The 24,329-nt window shown below is 36.5% G+C and overlaps 1 protein-coding gene across 2 annotated transcripts in view; it reads right to left on the reverse strand.

Annotated features, from left to right (window-relative positions):
* LOC131154852 (protein FAR1-RELATED SEQUENCE 5-like) overlaps window positions 1-23,004 on the reverse strand; it is a 49,440-nt gene extending 26,436 nt beyond the window's left edge. The window contains exons 1-3 of one of the 2 annotated variants that reach the window (XM_058107641.1): window positions 22,710-22,871; window positions 22,487-22,561; window positions 18,412-18,881 (exon numbers count right to left, since the gene is read on the reverse strand). In XM_058107641.1, the coding sequence (XP_057963624.1) occupies window positions 18,412-18,825 (414 nt within the window). In that variant the 5' untranslated portion in view covers window positions 18,826-18,881; window positions 22,487-22,561; window positions 22,710-22,871. Of the gene's footprint in view, window positions 1-18,411; window positions 18,882-22,486; window positions 22,562-22,709 lie in introns of both variants that reach the window. The other variant, XM_058107642.1, reaches the window with a different exon arrangement.
* Window positions 23,005-24,329: the final 1,325 nt, after the last annotated feature.

The raw sequence follows: 24,329 nt of genomic DNA on the forward strand, positions 1-24,329 counted from the left end.
ATGCTATCCATAATGGAAAGGAACATTTACCTATTTATATAACAGATCGTATGGTAGACCACAAATTGGGAGAATTTGCACCTACTCTAAAATTTTTGGGGCATGCAATCTCGTCATTAATAAAGTGAATATAGATACTTATCATTCATTAGTAAGAGGTGAATCTTATGATAAAGATGAGATAGAAGAATATAACTCAAGCCTTATCAAGCATGTTGCCCTATTTTAAATTGGTTTAAGCAGCAGCAAATGCTAGTCAGATTATGGGTTTCAGCAAAGCAGATTTAGTTATTAGTAAAGCTGAAGTGAATGGCGGTACTGCCATAAAAAAATTAAAACCTCAAGAGAGAGGACGCAGTTATCCAACAAAAAAAACACCACTTATCATATAACTATTGTATTAAAAGGCACACACTTATATAAATATGAAGAAACGAGGTTAAAAAAACCGAATGGATATATAAATAAAGTACACGGATATGACATGCCTAGTATGGCTACACGTCATAGTATGTATCTCTTTCATGGGCGGGAGATCAAGTACATGTATCTTTGCCAATTAACCAATTTTTAAACGCTACAGTAGATCCTACAGAGATGCCACTTCCTCGTGAATTTATTTTAAATTGGGATATTTTGGCTCAACTTTCTCTTATTTTTTTCCAAGGGAACAACCCCATTTTTTACCTTGAATTGATCAAAATATGTGGATTTCTTACTTTCGTGGAGAATTAGATCCAGTAACCAAGAGTCTATGGTTGACTAATATTGCACACCATAATTTAGCAATTGCAATTCTTTTCTTGATAGCGGGTCACATGTGTAGGACCAACAAGGGCATTGGTCATGACCTAAAAGATATTTTAGAAGCTCAAAATGGTCTATTTACAAGTTAGGGTCATAAAGGCCTATATGAGATCCTAATAATGTCATGGCATGTTCAATTATCTCTTAACCTAGCTATGGTAGGCTCTTTAACCATTATTGTAGCTCACCATACGTATTCCAAGCCCCCTTATCCATATATGGCTTCTAATTATGGTACACAATTGCCATTTTCACACATCAAATGTGGATTAGTGGATTTCTCATAGTTGGCATTATTGCACATGTAGCTATATTTATGGTAAGAGACTATGATCCAACCACTTGATACAACTATCAAATAGATCGTGTCCTAAGACATCGCGATGCAATCATATCGCATCTCAACTGGGCATGTATATTTCTAGGCTTTCATAGTTTTGGTTTGTATATTCATAATGATATCATGAGCGCCTTAGGATGCCCTCAAGATATGTTTTCAAATACTGCTATACAATTACAACCTGTCTTTGCTCGATGGATAGAAAACACCGATACTTCAGCATTTGGTCCAAAAGCTCCTAGTGCAACAGCAAGCACCAGTTTTGGAGGCAGGGATTTAGTAGCAGTGGACGGCAAAGTAGCGTTGTTACCCAATCCTTTAGGAACCGTGGATTTTTTGGTACATCACATTCATGCATTTACAATTCATGTGACGGTATTGATACTCCTAAAAGGTGTTCTATTTGCTCGTAGTTCCTGCTTGACATCGGATAAAGCAAATCTTGGTTTTTGTTTCCCTCATGATGGACCTGGAAAAGGGGGGACATGTCAAGTATCTACATGGAATCATGTCTTCGCAAGGCTATTCTAGATGTACAATGCAATTTCTATACTAATATTTCATTTCAGTTAGAAAATGCAATCAGATGTTTGGGGTAGTATGAGTGATCAAGGGGTGATAACTCATATCACGGGAGGAAACTTTGCCAAAGTTCCATTACCATAATGGGTGGCTCCGCGATTTCTTATGGGCCCAAGCATCTCGAGTAATTCAGTCTTATGGTTCTTCATTATCTACCTATGCCCTTTTGTTTCTAGGAGCTCATTTTGTATGGGCTTTTAGTTTAATGTTTCTATTTAGTAGGCGTGATTATTGGCAAGAACTTATTGAATCCATCGTTTCGCCTCATAATAAATTAAAAGTTGCTCCTGCTACTCAGCCTAAAGCCTTGAGCATTGTACAAGGACGTGCTAAAGGAGTAACTCATTACCTTCTGGGTGGAATTGCCACAACAAGAGCATTCTTCTTAGCTAGAATTATTGCAGTAGGATAACGGCTAGGAGGATTTGAAAGACATTATGACACTAAGATTTCCAAGGTTTAGCCAAGGTTTAGCCCAGGACCCCACTACTTGTCGTATTTGGTTTGGTATTGCTACTACACATGACTTCTAAAGTCATGATGATATTACTAAGGAACGTCCTTATCAGAATATTTTTGCTTCTCACTTTGGGCAATTAGTGATAATTTTTCTAAGGACTTTTGGAAATCTATTTCGTGTAGTTTGGCAAGGAAATTTTGAGTCATGGGCACAGGATGCTTTACATGTAAGACCTATTGATCATGCAATTTGGGATCATCATTTTGGTCAACCGGCTGTAGAAACTTTTACTCGAAGGGGGTGCTCTTGGACTAGTGAATATCGCTTATTCTGGTGTTCATCAGTAGTTGTATACTATCAGTTTACCCACTAATGAAGATCTTTATACTGGAGCCCTTTTTCAATTATTTCATTCTACCATATCCTTAACAGTGAGTTGGTTACACCTGCAACCAAAATGGAAATCAAGCATTTCATGGTTCAAAAATGTCAAATCTCATCTCAATCATCATTTTTCAGAGCTTTTTGGGGTAAGTTCCTTGGCTTGGACAGGGCATTTAGTTCATGTTGCTATTCTCGGATCCAGGGGGAGTGCGTTCAATGGAATAATTTTGTAGATGTATTACCGCATCCCCAAGGATCAGGACCACTTTTTACAGGTCAATGGAATCTTATTGCACAAAACCCCAATTTAAGTAGTCATTTATGTGGTACCCTTAGGAGGGGGGGGAGGAGGGACTGCCATTTTAACCCTTCTCGGGGGATTTCATCCACAAACACAGAGTTTATGGTTGACTAATACCGCTCTCACCATTTAGCTATTGCATTTATTTTTCTCACCACTGGTCATATGGAACTAAATTCGAGATTGGGCACAATATGAAAAATATTTTAGAAGCACATATTCCTCCGGGGGGTCAATTGGGACGTGGTCATCAAGGTCTTTATGACACAATCAATAATTAGATTCATTTTCAATTAGGTCTTGCTCTAGCCTCTTTAGGAGTTATTACTTCCTTAGTAGTTGTAGCTCAACACATGTACTCTTTACCCGCTTAGGCGTTCATAGCACAAGACTTTGCTACTCAAGCTGCGTTATATACTCATCATAAATACATATAGAATTCATCATGACAAACATTTTTGCCCATGGAGCTATATTTTTCATTAGAGATTACATTATGAAACAAAATGAGGATAATGTACTGGCAAGAACGTTAGACCATGAAGAAGCTATCATACCATTTAAGTTGGGCCAGTCTCTTTCAGGGGTTCCATACCTTGGGACTTTATGTTCATAATGATGTCATGCTTGCCTCTGGTACTTCAGAGAAACAAATCTTGATTGAACATATATTTGCCCAATGGATACAATCTGCTCAAGGTAAAACTTCATATGAATTCAATGTACTTTTATCTTCAACAAATGATCTGGCATTCAATGCGGGTCGAAGCATATGGTTGCTTGGTTGGTTAAATGCCATTAATGAAAATAGTAATTCACTATTCTTAACAATAGGTCCAAGAGACTTTTTAGTTCATCATGATATTGCTTTAGGTTCACATACAACTACATTGATATTAGTAAAAGGTGCTTTAGATGCACGCGATTCCAAGTCAATGCCAAATAAAAAAGATTTTGGTTATAGTTTTCCATGTGATGGTCAAGGACGAGGTGGTACTTGTGATATTTTGGCTTGGGGCACATTTTGTTTGGCGGTATTCTGGATGTTAAATACCATTGGATGGGTTACTTTTTATTGGCATTGGAAGCACATCGCATTATGGCAGGGTAACGTTTCTCAATTTAATGAGTCTTCTACTTATTTTATGGGATGGTTAAGAGACTATTTATGGTTAAACTTTTCACAACTTATAAATGGATATAACTTTTTTGGTTTGAATAGTTTATCGGTCTGGACACGGATGGTCTTATTTGGCCATCTTGTTTGGGCTACTAGATTTATGTTTTTAATTTCCTAGCATGGATACTAGCAGGAATTGATTGAGACTTTAGTATGGGTTCATGAATGCACGTCTTTGGCTAATTTGATTCGATGGAGAGATAAACCAGCGGCTCTTCCCATTGTTCAAGCAAGATTGGTCGGATTAGCCCACTTTTCTGTAGGTTATATATTCACTTATGCGGCTTTCTTGATTGCCTCTACATCGGGCAAATTTGGTTTACGCTTTTTGTTGGTATTGTATTAATCTCATTTCTTTCAATGGAGAGGGTCTCTATTATATATCTACATCTAGGATCCGATTTGCATTGTTGATACTAACTAATAGTAACTAAACTACTGTGGCAAAGAAAAGTTAGATTCAAAGAGGAAAAAAAAGAGACAAAAATTGGAACATAAATATCATTTGTTTTGTTGATCCTCAAGAGGAAAAAAAAAAAAGCAAAGTTCCATCATTGAACGACAAATGGGAACTTCATGGAAAGCTACAATCCCCACCACATCATAGTGCACCTACATGTCTTCATCAACGTTGTTTTTCGACTGGAAGACCGAGAGCTAACTATCGTCACATTGGGCTATTTACAGCAAAGGAATAATAAGTCCTTATTTGATATTGATTTGTCTTTTTGTTCTATACAATGATGGAAAAAAATGACAAACACTTTCATTCTTTTATGCTTAATCAAAACAAAGATGAGCAATTCGAATTCTATAAGGTTATATAAAAATTCGATTGACCATTTGATCAAATTGCTATGCTTAGTATGTGACTCATTGGTTTTTTAGGATTAGGCACAAAAATGGACCACTCCTCAATATGAACAAATAACTATAGAAATAGAACTAATAACCAACCCATTGCTTCCCATTATCTAGATCCAAAATCCAAAAAACTAGTCAAGATATGATATAACGTTCATATCATTGTAGCGACTGCAATATTTTTTGCATAAATAAAAGAAAAGTTAATCCGATTATGAGTTGTAAAGTGAAATATTAAAAAAAAAAAAAAAAAGGATGTGGATAAATGGAAGGTTGAAAGAAAAAGGGAAAAAGAATATCAATAATATATGATTCCAACATGTAAGGTCTATAAGTCATAAAACAAAGTGCAATAAAACATCAATACCAATTCACTTACAATAATTAGATGGACATGTTCATAGAATAAAAAAATCAAGAGCCTCGAGTCAATAAAGACTTAGAAGATTGACTAAAGATAAAACAAAAAACAAAAAAAAACAAACAAACAAACAAATTTCATTAGGAGCTCCCTTGTGGAATGGAATTCAGACCATTAATCGGGAGGCAATAGGAAAAGAACCTGTGAATATATAAGATTCTATTGAAAGCAAATCCTAATGATTCATTGGATGGGATGGCAGAACAAACCGAAAATAATTCATTTATTCTGAGAGGTAATGAGCTAACCCTACAAGTGAAATAGATATTGAAAGAGTAAATATTCGCCCACAAAAGCTTCATTTTATTGAATTGCATTTCTAAATTTTTTTTATAGGATAAAAGGCAACACAAAATAAAGATTCGTTATAAAAAATGAATCTTATCTATAATCTAAAATTTAACATATATAATAACATAATTAATACAATAACATATATAACACACACACACACACACACATATATATATAACAATTTTAGTTATATATCCATATCCAAACAAGATATACAAATTTCTAACAGATTCAAAGAATAAAATCTCAAAGAATTCCATGATTTAGTGTATCATGCACTAAATACATGTATATAAATATTAATATGTATAAATATTAATAATATGTATAAATATTAAAACAAAAATATTTGATTTTTGATTTTCAAATTCTTTCATTCGCGAGGAGCTAGATAGAAGAAACTCTCATGTCCAATTCTGTAGCAGAGATGGAATTGTGTGAAACAACCATCCAGTATGACCCCAAAAGAACCAGATTTCGTAAACAACATAGAGGGAGAATAAAGGGAACATCTTATCGTGGTAATTGTATTTGTTTCGGTAAATATGCTCTTCAGGCACTTGAACCCACTTGGATCACATCTAGACAAATAGAAGCAGGGCAATGACATGAAATGCACGTCATGGTGAAAAAATATGGGTACATATATTTCAAGACAAATTAGTTACAATAAAACCTACGGAAACACGTATGGGTTTGAGGAAAGGATCTCCCGAATACTAGGTAGTTGTCGTTAAACCAAGTCAAATACTTTATATAATGGGCGGAGTAACAAAAAATATAGTAGAAAATCTATCTTAATAGCAACGTCCGTATAAAGACTCGCTTTTGCTACTGCTCCGGTGGGTTCCCTTAACCAAGCCACTACCTACAAGTCATTGGCTCATTCTTACCTAGGCACGTAGTCAAAACCCCAGACTCCTCCCATTGCTTGGGAGCTAACAGTTTCATGTTCTATTTCACTCCCCGATGGGGGTTCTTTTCACCCTTCTCTCATAGTACTACTTCATTATTGGTCATTGAGGAGTATTTAGCCTTGCAAGGTGGTCCTTGCTGATTCACACGGGATTCCACGTGCCCAATGCTACTCAAGTCAGAGCATAAGCTAGTGTGTTTTCAGCTACTAAACTCTCGCCACCCAAGGCACAGCACTCCACCACTTCACCTAGCAACACGACGCTTGGATTGCTCTCCTACAACGCCATTTTCACGGTTTAGGCTGCTCCTGTTTCACTTGCTGCTGCTACGAGAACGGATTTTGCTTTCTTTTCCTCTGACTACTAAGATATTTCAGTTTGCTAAGTTGTTTCTTGCCTGCCCATGGATTCAGCAGCAGTTCGAAAGGTTGACCTATTCAAGAATCTTCGAACATATGCTTATTTTTTAACTTCCCGAAGCATTTCATCTCTTACTACGCCCTTCCTCATTTCTAGGTGCCTAGGTATCCACTATAAGTCTTTCCTCGTTTGAACCTCGCCCTTAACTTTTTACTTTAAGGCTATGCTATACTCTCCTAAGGTGCTGCTGAATGAAAGGACCTTATCAACATCCATGAATGATAAATCATAGATCAAACTGCACAATTGGAAAAATTGGGTGCTATCATATAATATCATATAGCTTTGTATCGGCTAAGTTCACGAATTGGAGATAAGCAGACTCGAACCGATGACATCCGTAACAAGGTAAATCACCGCCTCTATGTTCCCCGACTGATTCTACCATAGAGGCCAATGATAGACAATAACTCCCCCCCGAACAAAACTTACAACTTTCATCGTACTTTGCTCTCCAAAGAGCAATTCTTCTCAAAATCTCAAAAGGTGCTAAGTTGGAATCCCATTTTAACTAAGGATTCTTGTGGTTCCAAAGAATCCAACTACAGAATAATCGGGAAAGGAGAGCTTTACCCCCTTTTCCGCCTGACTCTTTCATTGGTCGTAACAATGCGTGATTGCCCTTCTCCAACCCTTATTACCCAACTTGAGAGCAGACAGCCAATACGTTATGCTTACTGAACAGGGTTCTATGGTCAGTCTATGACCCCTGGATGTCAAAGGCATCCTTGGAGCGATCTCACAGTTCCTACGAGGTGGAGACAATGGGGTCGTTCCATGGATTTTCATCCTTCTACTGCATTTTGCTCAAAGGGTTGAATGGAGATAGTGCATCAAGTAGTTCCCAAGATTTAGGCTCACCATTCACTATCACCGCAAAATTCACATTAGAAATACAACCTTTCATCCATCTACGCTATCTTTCTCCTAACCCCTTCCTCACTAAAATCTTATCCAAAAAGTTTTAGCTCACTCTATCATAAGCTTTCTCAAAATCCAACTTAAAAACAAGCCCCCTTTTCTTCCTCCTCATAATATCCTCAACGGTTTCAAAACCGGAATTGCATCCACAATCTATCTACCCACACAAATGCACTTTAAGCCTTAAAAATAGTCTTATCAAGCACCACACTTAAGCTATTAGCTATCACTTTAGAAATTATCCTATAAACACTAGAAATTAAGCTAATTGATCTATAATTAGAAATTTTGATGGGCCTACTTTTCTTTGGCACAAAAATGATAGAAGTAGAATTAATACTCTTATTCAAATCCCAATTCCAATAGAATTAATTAAAAGACTTCACTAGGTCATTTCACCACCATCCAACAATGTTGATAAAAGGCTAAATTAAAACCATCCAGCCCAAGAGCATTATTTCTCTCCACCCCAAAAACTATAGCTTTATCCTATCAACAGGCAAAGGATCCCACTCTAATCCTTCCACCACGGGTCTACTCTCATCCTCCTTAGAATACAGATTATAATAAAAATCAATAACTTCAAAGGCAATTCAATTAAAATCCATGACAATAACCTCCCTATCCAACTCCATTTCCCTTATCAAATTATTTCTCATTTTTCCATTATTAGCCATCCTATGAACAAATCTAGAATTGCAATCGCCATCTCTAACCCATTTAAACTTCTTCTTTTGCCTCCAACTTCTCATTTCCTAAAAGATTAGCTCTTCCAATTCTTTTTTAAGAGAAACCCTTTTAGCCTCTTCCTCCCTTGAAAGGGTCACTCCTTCTTCCTTTCCGTCTAACCCTTCCAAATCTCTTAGAATAGTAGACTTTTTAACCCTAATATCTACAAACACCTCCCTATTCCACACTTTTAGTTTTTCTTTCAACCTCTTCAACTTCTTTGTAAATCTAAACACCTCCCAACCCCTTTCCACATCCTCACTCGACAAACCCCTAGCCAAGGTTTGAAAGGAGCCATGATTTAACCACATATTCTAAAACCTAAAAAGGGTGGGACCCCAAGGCACTTTCCTAGATTCCAATAGGATAGGAAAATGATCAGACATGGATCTAGGTAACACTACTTGAGAAAGATTATAAAACCCCTCCCTCCACTAGTTGAGAAAGATTAGGAAACTCCTCTTCCAGTCATCAGAAAACAAGAACCTATTGATTCTACTAGCCACCTACCACTGACCACGTAAAATTGACATTGCGCGAGGGAAGATCACTCAACCCACACTCCCAATAACCAAATCAAATTTATGCATAGATGTATTAACTCTTCCACCCCACTTCTTTTCCTAGGAGAACCTAACTGCATTAAAATCACCACCCAAAATCCACCTCAGTGAGCAAAAACCAAAACAAAATAAAGCTCATTCCAAAAAGATCCCTCTTAACAACCTTCCCATCCACTAACTCAAGCTTAGTCGCCTGGATTAAGACAATATTGGGTGAGTTCCTTAGGAAAACCTCCCTAATCAAACACCTCTTTCTAGCATCCACTAAACCCCTAACATTCCAAGTTCCAACTAATAATCTTCATAGTCTAACACACTTACCCCCTTTCCCTATCCCCTTTCTTCCCTCATAATTGATGCAAGAAACCAGATTTTTTTAATTATTTTATCACCCTCCTTTTTTCCTCTCATAAGTTTTTAGACTCAACCCCAACTTAACCTCAACACCTACGGGACTCACTAACTTTAACCCCATATCATATAAAAGCTCATTTGGGTCTCTATAGCCCCTCTCACTAACCCCTCAACCAACACCTAAGTCACTCCCCCCATTAGTTTCCTCATTGTGACAAAACGACTAGACAAGAAAAAAGAACTTAACAAGAATAGGAAGAATAACTTTTCCAAGTTCTAAAGAATTCAGATTGCCCATTGGATCCGCTATCTCCTCATCATTGCCCCTCCTGACACCTGAAGAACTAACACCAACAGCCACCTTACTGAGAATAGGCTTAATAGCAAGGTGCAAAAGCCCCTCATCAATCAAAGTTTTACCCTGATTAGACTTGTGCTTAACAGAACCTTCTAACCCTTGCCCGATATCAGAGGACAATGAAGGGCTCTCTTCTTGCGTAAGCCGAGGTGTAAGTAGTTGTTTCTTACTCCATAGTGTCTCTTCCGTTCTTTTGTTAAAGCACAAATCCCCATCAAGTTCTTCCCAATTTTTCTCCTCACATCTCTATCTCGCTTCTCAGCTGATCGACTAATAAGCCAGAATCAAAATCACAAAAGCTGCAGAGATCATCATCTGCTTTTGAACATCTCCCATCCTCATTGAACTCATCTAATTTAATATCTTCATATGCAACAAAATATGACCCTTTGCTGCATCTTGGATCTGTTTTGAAAAAGGTATTGCCATGTTTCTATTGAAATGATTGTTGTACTTGATCCTTTAGGTTGTCCTTCTACAAAAGTATGCCATCTAAAATATGTCTCCCCTTCAGCGAAATCATCTTTCTCCCCCTTTAATTCCAACATCGGGTCTTTAGGCCGCTCAATCTTGTCCATTAAGGTTGAAATCATTTGAGTATGCTCACTGGAACCATCTACTTCTGGGCTAACTTCTTTAATTTCTGCCACAGTTCTACCCTCACTATCATCCTCACTTTTCTCTTTAGTGTTCTTTGGGTCTAGGTATAAGCATTTATTTTCTTGTCTTCTAATATAGGCCCAACACGCCCTTGGATAGGACTTGGCCCACTACCCCTTTGCATTTAGTTATCAATTTAGTGGTTGTAAGAGGCCAAATGGTAACAGGCTCAAATTTCCCGAACCTTTCCTAAAATCACAGCATTCCCCATCGTTCCTTCCTAAATTGATCTTCCCCCTTGCCGACACGTTGCCGACAACTTCTGCAAAGGTGCACTTCTACGACTAGCTCAAGTCCCAGCTGTACTCCATCATCAACCTCTCATGTCTTATTATGTTCAAGGAAACACCGTCTAAACATCTAATGGCAATATGCTTGTTATGTTCACAAGAAAGCTGCAAAAGAGTTTCATAGAGATTCCTCCAACATTTAATGTTCTTACTCTTAGGAACACATAGAATGTTGCATTTTCCTCCTGCGATCCCCTTCTATATTAGAAGGAATCTCCCTTTGTCATTGGATTGCAATTTAATTGAGGCCCATATTCCTTCGCCTTTTAGGTATAAGCCTCCTCGATTAAGCTCATTCACTCCTCACTTTCCTTCACATATCACCCCCAATAACTTCACAATCCAAATAAATTCCTTTTTCTCTAGAAGAATAAGCAAAAACTTTCTCCCTAAAGACTCCAAATCCAAAATACTAAGGGCTTAAGATGATTAGCATAGACGGTTTCGCGTTCAGCCCGCATTGAGGAATGACCTCCCCATTCAAACAGCTTCTTACCTGACAAGCCGTTGGTATCCATTCTTCAATAGGAACTCCGATGAACCAAAGTCGCGAAATAGCCTGATAACCAGGCTCGCTAACTGCTCTGAAGTGTGAGAATCACAGATGAGGGTTCTCTGAAGACCAAAAGAGGGTACAAAGATTGTCTCTAAAGGCCAAGGATGATTTGTCGAAGGGGTGCTCGAGAGTTTGCTAGAGTGTTTTGTTGGGAGACGGAAGGGTTTTCTGGTAAAAGAAGAGAAAATAGGACTCAGCTAAGGTTGGAATACCAGTGCTACGGTACGGTTTCTTGAATATGGTATCAATGGAGGGAGAGAACAAGTAGTAGGGTTCAAGAAGAAAGGTCAAACCAGCCATGCTCACAAGGTCAAAGGATGAAGTCTAGAAAGCCATCGTGCTGAGGGAGCATCACGACTTCATTTAGGCCAAGCTTCCGTTAACTTATTAGATTTAAATTACTTAGCGAATAAAAAAATAGAACTTGTTTAATTTATTGTATTATTTGTATGTCTTATGTGCCTAATAGATTAGTGAGTGTACAATGAATTTTGATTTATTAATTAATTTATCAAACACATGATTAATGAAAAAGTGAAAATATATATATAATTTTTCTTTCAGTAGCAATTTAAAACAAATGTAAAAATCCTTACTAAACAATTTAAGTTGAACTAAATGTTGACCTTATAGGTCACACCCAGTTTTGATGATGACAAATACTCTTGGTATTTCATGACTTTCGAGTTTGTGTAGAGGTATATAATTAGCAGATTAACTCATGGCACCTGAAAACTCAAAGTCTAAAGACCCCAAAGACTTCTTTTGTTATAGTTTATATTACATGGGTCTGTAATAATAATTCATATCGGTCTGTAATGATTTCTACATGTCATGCATGTAGGTAATTGTAAGCTCAAAGAGACCGCATTTTGACCATAGGGACCGAATGACTTTAGGGCACCCTTCGGTCTACGGACGCCAAGTTTTGGGCGTACTTGAAAAGACCCTAAGTTACTACACATTGTTGACAAAGTCCCCATATCACTTACATAATCAGGGGAATTAATTAAAGAAAAATTTGGACTTAATTGAAAAATATATGAGAGGTTGAGCGACCGAACCCCAGGTGTTCAAAACACCTCGGGCGCCCGAACCACTGAGAAGTCAGCGGGTTGACCAGGTTTCGGGCGACCGAACCAGAAATGGGCGCATCTCCCTAGGGCGACCGAACCCATCTCAGAGTGCTTTTCACCAACTCGGGCACCCGAACCTTTTAGTTCAAAATGAGCCCCAGGCGACCGAATACAAGAGTTCGGGCAACCGAACCTATGACCGAGCACCCGAATTTACGAACAAAGGCTACTGACTTTGTTTCGGGTTACCAAAGCATGACACGAGCGACCGAACGTAGTTAAATACCTTTTATTCCTCCGTCTGTTCGGGCGACCAAACCATGGGTCAGCCATACGAACGTCGGCGGGTTAAAATTAATTTAACCGTTTGTAAATTAGGGTTAAGTTGGGTTAATGGTGTTTTAACTATTTGAAACTTTTTTAATACTTTCCAACAAGTCCCTAACGGTAATAATTTTACCCCTGCCTATAAATATGGGTTCATTTGTGTGGATTAGTGTGAGATTAGCCAAAATCATTAGTAAAAATCCTCTCTATCTCCAAATCACATTTTGCCCAAAATACTCTCAATATTCACTCCCTTGATACATCTTGATAGTGTGAGAGTTTATTGATTGTCTTTGTGTCCATTAGATAGTGCTAATACTCCCACTTGCTTGTGTGATTGAGATATTATTTTTTGGGGAGTTTAGCTTAGGTTTATCCCACAGATTTTCATACTATAAATCTTGTGTTGGGATAACCTAGTAAGCTTAGGATATTTGCATTGTTATTGCAAGTGTCCAATAGCTTTGTTTTTAGTTGTGCAAAGATATTTTCAAACAAGCAAAATATTTTCAAACTAGTAGTGTGCCTATTTCATTGAAGAAAATCTTCTTGAACTAATTTGAATATCTGATTGATATTTTTGGAATACTGATTTGCTATTGATTTGTGCTTTGCTTAAATTCCAAGATATTACTTGTTTAGAACACTCTTGAGCATATTAGCGATCATATCTAGTTGAGTGTAGCTTGCACAAAAATACACATCACTGAGCATACATTTACCTACATTGTTGATGTGTATGTGATTGCGCGTATTGGGTACATATCTGCTTTACATGAAAGCATAATCACTGTATCAATTCTTTGTGAAAAATACTGTTGTATTTCCAAGCATGGCCTGAGGGGGTTTGATCTAACCCAAAAGGATCAGGTTGGAGTCAGCCCTGTGAATTTGACCTAGGGCCTTTTCTGCTCCGCAAGAAGAGTTTGTAAAGGTTGAGGTCAGCCTTGTGCTAATTGACCTGATTGTATTAGGTGTAGCTCCACCCTTAAGTGAGTCATTAGTGGAATCCTCGGGCTTGCGAGCTAGAGGCGGGGACGTAGGCACAGTTGGCCGAACCCCAATAACATATCTTGTGTGCACTGTTTATCTTTCTGCAATTTACATTCCTGCACATGTATGTTATAGTTGGTGAATGCTGCGCATGATTTTAATTTCCGCACGTTATATTTATCTGCGCATTTGGAACTGCATAGATAGACCCTAAGTTGTGAATGTACTGCTGTTGAACTAGCTAAACCTAGGATTAAATTTTAAATTCCAATTCACCCCCCCTCTTGGGAATACACCAAAGCTAACACTAAAGGATCAAAAATACACGCTCTTTTTAAGAAGAGTTTAGACCCTAAAACATGCAAATATACCAATATACATAAGAAAGCGTGTGCTTGAAAAAAATTCATGGTTGTTGACTCGTTACACCCACTTCTGTTATGTAACATCCGCTACTCTTGCTTCCCCCAAACACGATATATGGAAGTTGGGTGCAAAGGAAGTTGTCAAGCATTATTTTGTTGTTTTATCTTTGTAGTATGGAAATTCATTAAACCCCATTCTCGGCATTTTTGTAACATTTTTTCATGCATACTTTATGCTTATGTAAATGACAGGCATACTTAATTTTTGCATGGCATACTTAATCTCCTAGCATATGGTAAAACTTTCTCTTATCTACATGGTAGGATAAATGGTCAAAGAATTTGTGTATTGCATATATCTCTTATGGTACAACAGCATGTTGAAGCCTGGGAAGTGGGAACAAAGAGAAGAGATTGCTTGCAAGTAAGAGGTACATATAGTTCTTTTGTTTTGAATTTATTTATCTTTCATCTTTCCTAATTCTTTTCTTTTTGCTCGGCCTTCATTTTTCATTCTTGTATAAATGTCAAATGAGTGCCAAACTAAGAAAGTTCTAGTTGAACTAAAGGGAATATTGAATAGTGGAATTCATAATAACGATCTTCACTAATTTCCTTGTGTTTCTGAGATCGATTGTTGTTAATTTGTTACTGTATTGTCTGAATATTAGGCTTGGATTTGAATTCATATAACACAGTTGTCTTGACTTTTCTTTTGGTCTAACAACTATACATGCCTAAAGTACTACTCCATTTTACCCTACCCCTACCTACTTTTGCCCTAATCAAAATCTTCTGCCACTAGGAATTTCTAAAATTGCATTTCATATGTTCTAGTTACTTCTATAGTTCTACTAAACTTGAAAACTCTAGATTCCAAAGCTTCTCCTCATAATTCCAGCACTCTATTATGGAAAGGACATAAAGGACAATTTGGGAAAAGTACTGAGGTTCATGTATGTATTCTCAAACGTGTCAAAAGTTAAAATTACCTTTCTCTACACAGCGTTTAAGAAGTTCATAACAGAATATAGAATTTTGAGTGAGTGATTACTGATCTCTATTAAAGCAGGAATGTGCCTTTTGGTCAAATTTCAATCGCTGAAGTTTTTGGAAACAGAATGTGTTTCAGTGTTGAAAGGAGCTAGCTTAATGAATTTCGGGTGGTTTTAGATGTTGAAATCAAAGTAGAATAGTGTTTTCTTTTAATAGGTTGCATGCTAAATCTTACGAAGTTGATCTTGTCACCAGATTAGCAGGGGGTTCAAATTTTAGTTCTTAAAGAGTTCATAGTTATTGAAAAGATTTGTCTTAACTTCTATATACCATCAGAAGGCAACTATCCTTATTCTCACCAACAAGGTTAGGTATGCTGTCCCATAAATCAAACTCTATTTCTTTCATATAATTTCTGTTGCAGTCATGCGTTCCAGTATGCATTTAATGATTTAACCCTAGGTAAATCCACATGTGACGGATGATAGAGATGAGGAAAGCTATTCATGTTGATTTTGGTTGGCAATGGAGGGCAATGTTATTAAAAGGCAAACAATGGGACTGTAACTATACACAAAGCGAATATTACTAAACAATGAAAAGCATGCCTTGCCCAGTAAAGAAATTTGCTGCTTTTGTGGACACTCAGTTTGATCTTAGCACCAGTCAATAGAACATACAAGTTCAACAAAGAACCAAGTTTCTTTCTTTTTCTTTTATTTTTTCTTTTATCTTATTTGGTTGGAGCAGATTATAAACTCTTCGCCTGGGGGCTTCCTCTAGGACAAAGGAAAATTCTGATAGTGGCTCTTGCTGAGTTTATAGCTTTTATGCTCAGCTGAGTTTATAGCTTAAGGTAAATAGGTAATAGGACTGGGCATATAAACATTTTAATTTGGGCTGATAGGTAAAGAGATAAGATGCACTCTTCAATTTGATCAATAGTTCCATAAATACACTATCAGATCTGTGTCATCCCTAATTTCCCATACTCCTTGTATTGTGTCTAAACCTTCTCTATCCTTTCAATGCTAATATTAGATTATTAGTTCTTTACCTTTTATAAAGAAAAGGGCTATGAAAACTATTGAAATAAGCATTTAGCCCTCTCCAATTAAGGTACTCCATGGGATTTCATTATTACACCTGGGATTTACAAACAAAAGCCAAAGTTGATGAGAAAATGCATAAATTTATTTTGGGGAAATATTCTGGTATGAGTTAGTGAAGCAAGGGCAGCATCAAGGTTCAGCAGCCATGGAGAAATTAGAAGAGAGGAAGGAAGCAAAGGATGAGAGAAGAGATACCAGGGGGAAACTCATGTTCACTTCAATTCAAATTCATCAACTGCTTACAACATGGCTTTCACACACTATTTATAAGAAAGCCTCTAAACACAAGAAATCACACACATACCCCTAAAACTACATAGCATTACAAACATACACGTAGAATAAACAAATATTACAAACAAGCCCCAAAATACACATAATACTATCTTAATTAAACTAAACACATAGTAAACTTCTAATTAAACTCAACAAGTATCAATCCAATTCTTCTTAAGTAGTCTCCAACATGGATCTTCCCAAGGTCCTGCATCTTGTCCTACATCACTTAGTCAAGATGATTGAGATCTTCTTGGATGTGCAGGCAATGGCTTCAAGATAGGTTTCCCCGGACAACTCACAATTAAAGAAAAAACAGACTATAGTTCTACAATCAATTAAATATGTTTCAGATCAGAACTTGTCATTATATTGTTTTTCCAATCAAGCTGCATTTTCAGTCAAACTCAATTTTGAGAAATGCTGATTTTTGTACATTTTCAGGGAGGCATTTCTCGAAAAACAGGATCGAAGTAAATGAAAAACTCTGTTTCAGATCATAGCTTGTACATCAAGAGCAAAGAATAAGTGGATCTGAGTGTCGCGTAGCATTCTAGACTAGAGAATAAATGTAGATTGAATGGTTTCCAAATATAATGACCTGAAAATGTAGATTGAATGGTTTATTATGATATAAAGGACAAGTTGCGGACTTTTTATCTATTATTTAAAATATAATTTATATATTTCGTTCAGATCATAGGTAAAATGATAGGAAATTTGATGGAGCTGTAAATAGTAAAGCAATGAGAGTAAAAAATTTATTATTTTTGTTTCAATTTGATATGGATGTAAAATTGAAGTCTGATTTCCATTTCATAGAGAAGTCTGTTTTGTTTGTGTGTGTGCAGGGATGAGGTCCTTTTGCATCTTAGCAGCAGCAGTACTATCCTTAAAAAGCTGTGGCTTAATAAGGGCACAAATGGAAAAAGAAAAAAAAATGTTTTCAAGGCGAGCAAGGTGAAATGAGCTCCATAAGGGTAAAATATATATATATACATATATATATATATATATATTATTTTCAAAGAAAACTGATACCATGCTGACAGTATGTAATTAAGGGCAAAATAGGAAAAAAAAAATATTTTTAAAGGTAAACTAAAAGGCAGTATGTAATTAAGGGCAAAAGGGGGGGATTTTTTGAGCCACATCACTTGTGGGATGCTGGCAGCTCCTGAGTATTGAGGGCATAAAAGGAAAAAAAAAAATCATTTTACTAATTTCCATTTGAGTACTAACAGAAAGTTGACATGAACAGGTACGGATGCCCTTAAATTCAAACTTAAAGGGAGGTCTGTGGGATTTTAAAAATCTCAAGGGAGGTCCTTGTCTTTATGGAAAACCTCAAGGAAGGTGAGTTGTCTTTTGCAAAAGTGCTTGTTTTAAATCATAGATACTATAAGCACTTTTTTTAAGTGCTCCCAAACGGAAGAAATTTAGCATTGACATGCCCATTCAAGTAAAAATGCAAAATTGTTTACATGAACCATCGACTTGATTAAGGTTAACAAAAACTAGTTAGAGCTATAAACATTGGCGTAAAAGGTTATGTACCATGAGCATCCAGGTTCATCTTAAGATTAGTAGCCAACATCAGCCAGATGGCTTCAAATAATTAATAGCTAACATCAGAATCTGATCAATAACTATGGCACATGCACCACATTCGTTACAAATCACACACAAAAACAAAGTAGAATTTACCTAATTATACCACATAATACATCCAAGAGCCAAAAAGGGTTTTTGAAATAACTCTGAAATATGATTAAATAACAAATATAAACCAGCTGAGAAAGCATTATATTTATGAATCTTGAAGCAATCATTATTAAAATTTCCAATGAGGTTAGAGCACTGACCGGTGTTTGAGATAGAAGCACACTCCGACGATTGTTGGCAGGTGTAGCAACTAGTTGATGATTATGCTCCTTTACAAATCTTGTAACAACCCATTTTTCCTTCTCTTTCTTCACTACAATCATTGCCTTACAACCTTCCCTCGTGATTGCTCGCGGCTTTCTATTTTCACTTCGTCTGGGCCTAAACTTACGGAAGCCCTCTTTATTACAAACAAGTCGACGCCAAACAATCTTCCCATCACGCATTGATCTACGAAAAGCATCAACACGCATAATAAACCCCAAACGTGTCGCATAAGCATCGTAGAACACCTTGGCAGCCTCTTCAGATTCAAACTCCATACCCACACATGGTTCCGTATCTACATTTCCTTCAACTTCCACTAACTCCTTCCCATCAAAACATTCCATCATTTCCAAATTCTTACCCACACCAAGGTTCTTCCACTAGCATAAATATTGCATACCATCTATAATATTATGCAACATCAAAACAAAAGAAAACACCTTCACCAAACAATTTATCATATTCACTATAAGAAACTATTTAAACCCATGTCGCTAACTAAACAAATCGAATAAGAATCAATAACACACTGTCTTGGTAAGAATGTATAGGAACTAGGGAAAGAAAAATTAAAATTAAAAGATTTCATTTCACGGCACAACTTTTTCAATCACTGTAAGATTGTAACTAAACGTCTCTAATTCTTCTTCCAAGTTATCTCAACAACTAAACAAAGATGATGTCAAAGAACACAACCCGAAAAGCAATAACATAGGTCAATACCAACCTAGGAAAAAAGAAAAGGCTCCATCGCAAGTACAAGTATTTTACCTACATATATTTAAGAAATAATGGCTATGCTAGAATCCAAAAAGACAACCACCTAGGGCAACATTAACCCAATTCAATCAAAACAAAAACACAAAAAAATAAAAATAAAATAAAATAAAAACATAGCAACCATTAACTTGACGCTCAAGAAATAACAGTTACAAGGATTTAACTGAGAAGGTACAATAAAGGAAGGAACTGGTCTCACACTCTGTTAAAGTGTTCTTTTTCACTTTGATGACTCAGTTCAAAGTTAGATATTGAGAAGAATTTCCTCAAAACTCTGTGGAGGAGAAATCTTGAAATAAGAACAAATGGATTAGCATTATTGTGTCAGCAGCAAGGTAGGAATGCAAGTGTTTTGTCATTGGTATTCTCGATATTGGAAAATTCATTACAAGAAGTTTAGTAGTACAATAATACTAGGTAGCAACCAATTCAAATAAGGGTAAGTTTTTGAAGTTGGGATTGGGTTTTAAAGGTAAGGGATATTACGCTTTCATCCCTAGAGTATGGATGGGACAAGTACATTTGTTGAAGTGTTGCCGTTGGTGGTGTGGTGGGAGAAGATCAACAAATCTCAAGGAAAATTAGCCATAATATTCAAATACTCGTGTTTGCCAAAGTTGGAAGAATGAGATGTTAGGAGATTAGAGCCAGCAATTCGTTACAATTAGTGGCGATGCAGTGACTATGGAAGTACAAAGTTGGTTCGTGGTAAAGTGGTGGCAATTGGTGATTCAAAAGTTTTCAAGACAGCAAAGAATGAGAGGAAGGTGGGAAAATTAGGTCCTCCCAAAGGACAAGGGTGGTCCTCTTATCAAACATGCGGCCCAATGAAATCATGTCAAGTAGCATGTGGTGTGTGGGCACCACCCAACTTCATGCGGATCCTACCAAGCGAGACCTGCATGTTGGCATAATTTCATTTGTTGGGGAGGTCCGACAGGAGGACTACACTAGTCCTCTAGGAGGACCAAGTTTTTTTCTTGAGATGAAGGGGGTTGATCCACAAGAGGCCAAGAATGGTGTGTGCTTGGAGTGGGATGAGCCAAGGATCATTACTACTATATTGAACTTGGGTCAAATTTTGGGTAAAACAAGATTTGTTTTAATCATGTATGTGGATCAAGCCACTATTCATGTTACCCAGGCCCATTCTTCGAATCATGCACCTGAGCCCATAGTTAGGACCTCAGGGTTGAGTGATGGTCCAACTCGAAGTCCAAGAGCTTTTTACTGGTCCATTTACAAAACAACAATGGTCCTAATGGTGACTAGGCCCAAAGAAAGGTCTCTAAGACACTAGGGAACTCATGTATCCAGAATTGGATTGATACACAAGTATAAAAAAGGAAATTCATTATTCCTTTATCGTAGGTGCCAAGCAATGCTCCATTTGGAAATCACAAATCTCAAATGGTGGGCTTCAAAGAGGAGAATCTCTCAATAAACATAGTTGGGACAGGTAGTTATACTATTTCAACTAATGGATGTGAGTAGTTAAATAGGATCTTTGTCGCGATGCGGGTTAGTCTAAAAAGCATTCACTAGGGTGTGGGGATAAACAAGCCAAGATTTCCATATTTGGAACCAAGAGGCATGCTTGAAAGTTGTTCAAGGGAATAATGTTGATGCATGGAAAAAACTTAATAGTGAGGGGCAAAGATCTAATAAGGCTCGAGTTAGCAAGCTATACTCATGAATGATGCTTAGGCGAGTGTTAAAAAGAGCGTCCCCGGGCCATAAGATTCCCTAGTTTGTGAGGGCAAGGAGAGGGTTGTTACATTGTACGCAGCCTTACTTTTTAATGCAGAGAGAATGTTTCCTTGGATTCAAATCCGTGACCAACCAGTGAAAAAGGAGCAACCTTACCGTTGATCCAAGGTCTTCCTAATTGTTGTAGGCGGGTGTTGAAATGCAAAAATTTATTTGAAGAGAAACAAGCTAATTCTAGTGTGGTCATGTCCAAATCTGTGAGAAGGAATTCTTATGGCCATATGTGTGTTGTGGAAACTTAGTTGTTAATCAAGTGAGAAATATTGTGAAAGAGATCTAAAGGGGGAAAAAAATAAAAGAAAAGGAAATGGGGCGATGAATCTGAAGATGAGAGTGACGTTGATGTTAAGTTTGTTTATGATGGCAGACTATTATTCAATGAGATCTAGAAGTAATATGGGCATGTTTCATACTCATCTAATATAGTTGGTGAGATTTTTCATGTGCTAGCGACTCCATTCTCCTTGATGATTTTGAAGGTATTCCAATTTGCATGGATTATGTTGTAGGCGAAGAGCAGCAAGTTATTGCTGATAATGGGGATACCATTTCGCAAACAGTCAAGATTAATAGTAAGGATACCAAGGTCCAGGACATGGCAGATCAGATGGGATTGTGACCGTCGATCCTAGAGGTCAAGCAGTTCATTTAGATGGTGGTAATAGCAAGGTGAATAAAGGTCATCCAGAGCAAGAAAATTTGGTGTGTTATGTTAATTATGATGGAAAAGGGATCAAGAGGGGGTTTCTGGGTTAGGTAGTATTAGGTTTTCTTCGCTGTGTTTTTTCCTTCTTTCTTTTTGGTTTTTCTGCTTTTTCTGCTTTTTCTTTTTTAGGTATTTTCATGTGAGGACTTCTAGTTCTCCACTTCTTGTAATTCCTTATTGTCTCACTCTTAATATATTTCTTTCTCTATCCAAAACAAGAAAGGCAACACCGGCATTAATGAAACCCATGACATGCCGTAGAATATAATATAATTCATTTTATTCTAGTTCAGTTCCGTCCAGGGCAACTAATAATCTATTTGGTTGCCAATAAAAAAGGAAAAGGAAAATATAGAAAATTAGGAGCATTAAATTGATAAATTCAGGATTCAAGATAGTAGCAGCGAACTAGAACTAAAACACTGTAGTTTTGGTGTCAAGTTGCTAATGGAGGCATAAATGAAAAGTTGTTAACATTTCCCAATTAACAGTCCTTTTAATGTATTTTTCATTTTTTTTTCAATTTTAAATAACTTAAACCAATTTTCCTAAACCATACTGAAGACAGCAAGCAAATTCTATGGCTTGGAATTGAAGTCGTTATGTAATTTCCAAATGGCGTTATTATAACTTCTAAATCTTTCCTCTAATTTTCTCACACTCTGGGCAACCAAACGGAGCATGAGCTTCCGCAACCACCAAATAAATACCAATAAATTTCCAAAAAAACACAACAAATAAATAAATAGAACCTTCATTGCACAGTTTTCCACGGCTTAGTGGTTTACAACACATCCCAAACGATTTAAAGCTCGGAATCATAACATCTGCAGGAAACCAGCTATTTCTATTAAATTACTGATGCATGTTTCTTCCATGGAACACTATATCCTATTCTTACACACGAGTCAAACATGATTAACGTGTGTATTGCAAATATCGAAAGAACGTGTTCAAAAATATGCTCGAACTCACCAGATTGATCGAAATCCACAGCGCCGGAGGGATTTGCTTCGGTTTGAGAGAGAGGAAGAGAGAGACGGGGTGGTGCAGGGAATTGGGATTGTTTAAGAAAAAAACAAATAGGGGTGATGCGCGTGACGTAAGACGTTCTCGCGCAGTAGGGCTGGACATCTTGACGTTTAAATTGGAGATTTTTTCGAATTTAATTTTATTTTAATTAAAAACATTTAAGAAAATTTCAGATGGAACTTTATTTCACAATTGATTCATCCATAAAATCGCTCAAACGTTTTTTAAAGAAAAGATACTAGACTAAATAACGTTTTTAAATAAAACACACTATTTGGACTAGCTCTTTTTGCATAGTTCATGCATGCATCACCATCCTTTCAGTAATTAAAATATTTTTATTATATTAGAGATTTTTAAAAATAATAATTGTTATTATGCAAATCCATAATTGTCCATTTCTTTAAAAAAATCTCTTTATGTTACAATAAATTCTATTGATTCACCGGTAATAATTTGAAAAAAAAAATTACCAATCATAAATCATAATTTGGAGTATTTAAGCCGATTACCTTTAATTTTAACTCCGAAATCTTTTTATCACTTTGAATAGCATTAAGTATGTTCTAAAGTTTGTATAATAAAACTTTAAAAATGAGTCATGACTAACTTATGAACTCGTCATGTAAAATTCTTTTGTTAGGTTTGGTTCGAAGAAAAAAGCGAAATAGGAAAGGAATTAAATGAAAATTTAAATAAACAATATGACAAAATCAAGTGATAAGTTTGATTTCATTATTCTTAATTCCATTATATTCTTACGTACCGAACATACAGTTTTAATTTATAGTGGATAAGGTTCAATAAAAATTGTCATTAACTAATTACTCCCTTGTAGGTTTTATCAAAGAAAATAAATTATTTTTATGAGAACAATTACAATTTGTATATTTCTTATAGTATGAAAAAATTTTGTGTCATTTAGAGAGAGAGAGAGAGACTTTATGTGTTATTTTTTATTATATTTTATTTTATTTTCTTATTAAATTAATATTGTTAAAGTATGAGGTTAATGAGTTGGAATTCTAAAGGGTTGGGTGGGAGATTGTAGGAAAAAGGGAAAGTCTAGGAATTGATGTCCATATACTATTACAATAGTTTACTTTTGCTAGAAATAAAGTAGAAAGTACTGATGGGAACATTATTAAGATCTAGTTGGGCTTTTATATGTTCAAGGGGGTCTTCGGAAGGTATTTTTATGGTTTAGAACACCCAGTTGGCTAATATGGTAGATTGTATTAGGGGGTTTTCCCTTGTCAATGTTGTTGAATGTAGGGGAAGGGGGCAGTTGTGGTTTACTTTAGTTAATGGTCGTTCTAGACTTACCTCTAGGTTCCAATATTGGGAGGAGTTGGGGGAATGTGTTATCCTACATGAGTTGGATAAGTTTAATGTGGTTAGATTGCTGTTGGAAAAAGAAAAGGTGGTGGGAGGTTTTCAACCAGCATATAATTTTTTGGTAGCTTTATTAAGGAATGTGTTTTGAGATGTATTCCACTGTACAATGCTTTTTTTACTTGGTCAGTACGAGGGATGGAGGGGGCAAGCAGTAGCTATGTAACG

This window comes from Malania oleifera, chromosome 5 (assembly GCF_029873635.1).
Source record: "Malania oleifera isolate guangnan ecotype guangnan chromosome 5, ASM2987363v1, whole genome shotgun sequence".
NCBI lineage: Eukaryota > Viridiplantae > Streptophyta > Magnoliopsida > Santalales > Ximeniaceae > Malania > Malania oleifera.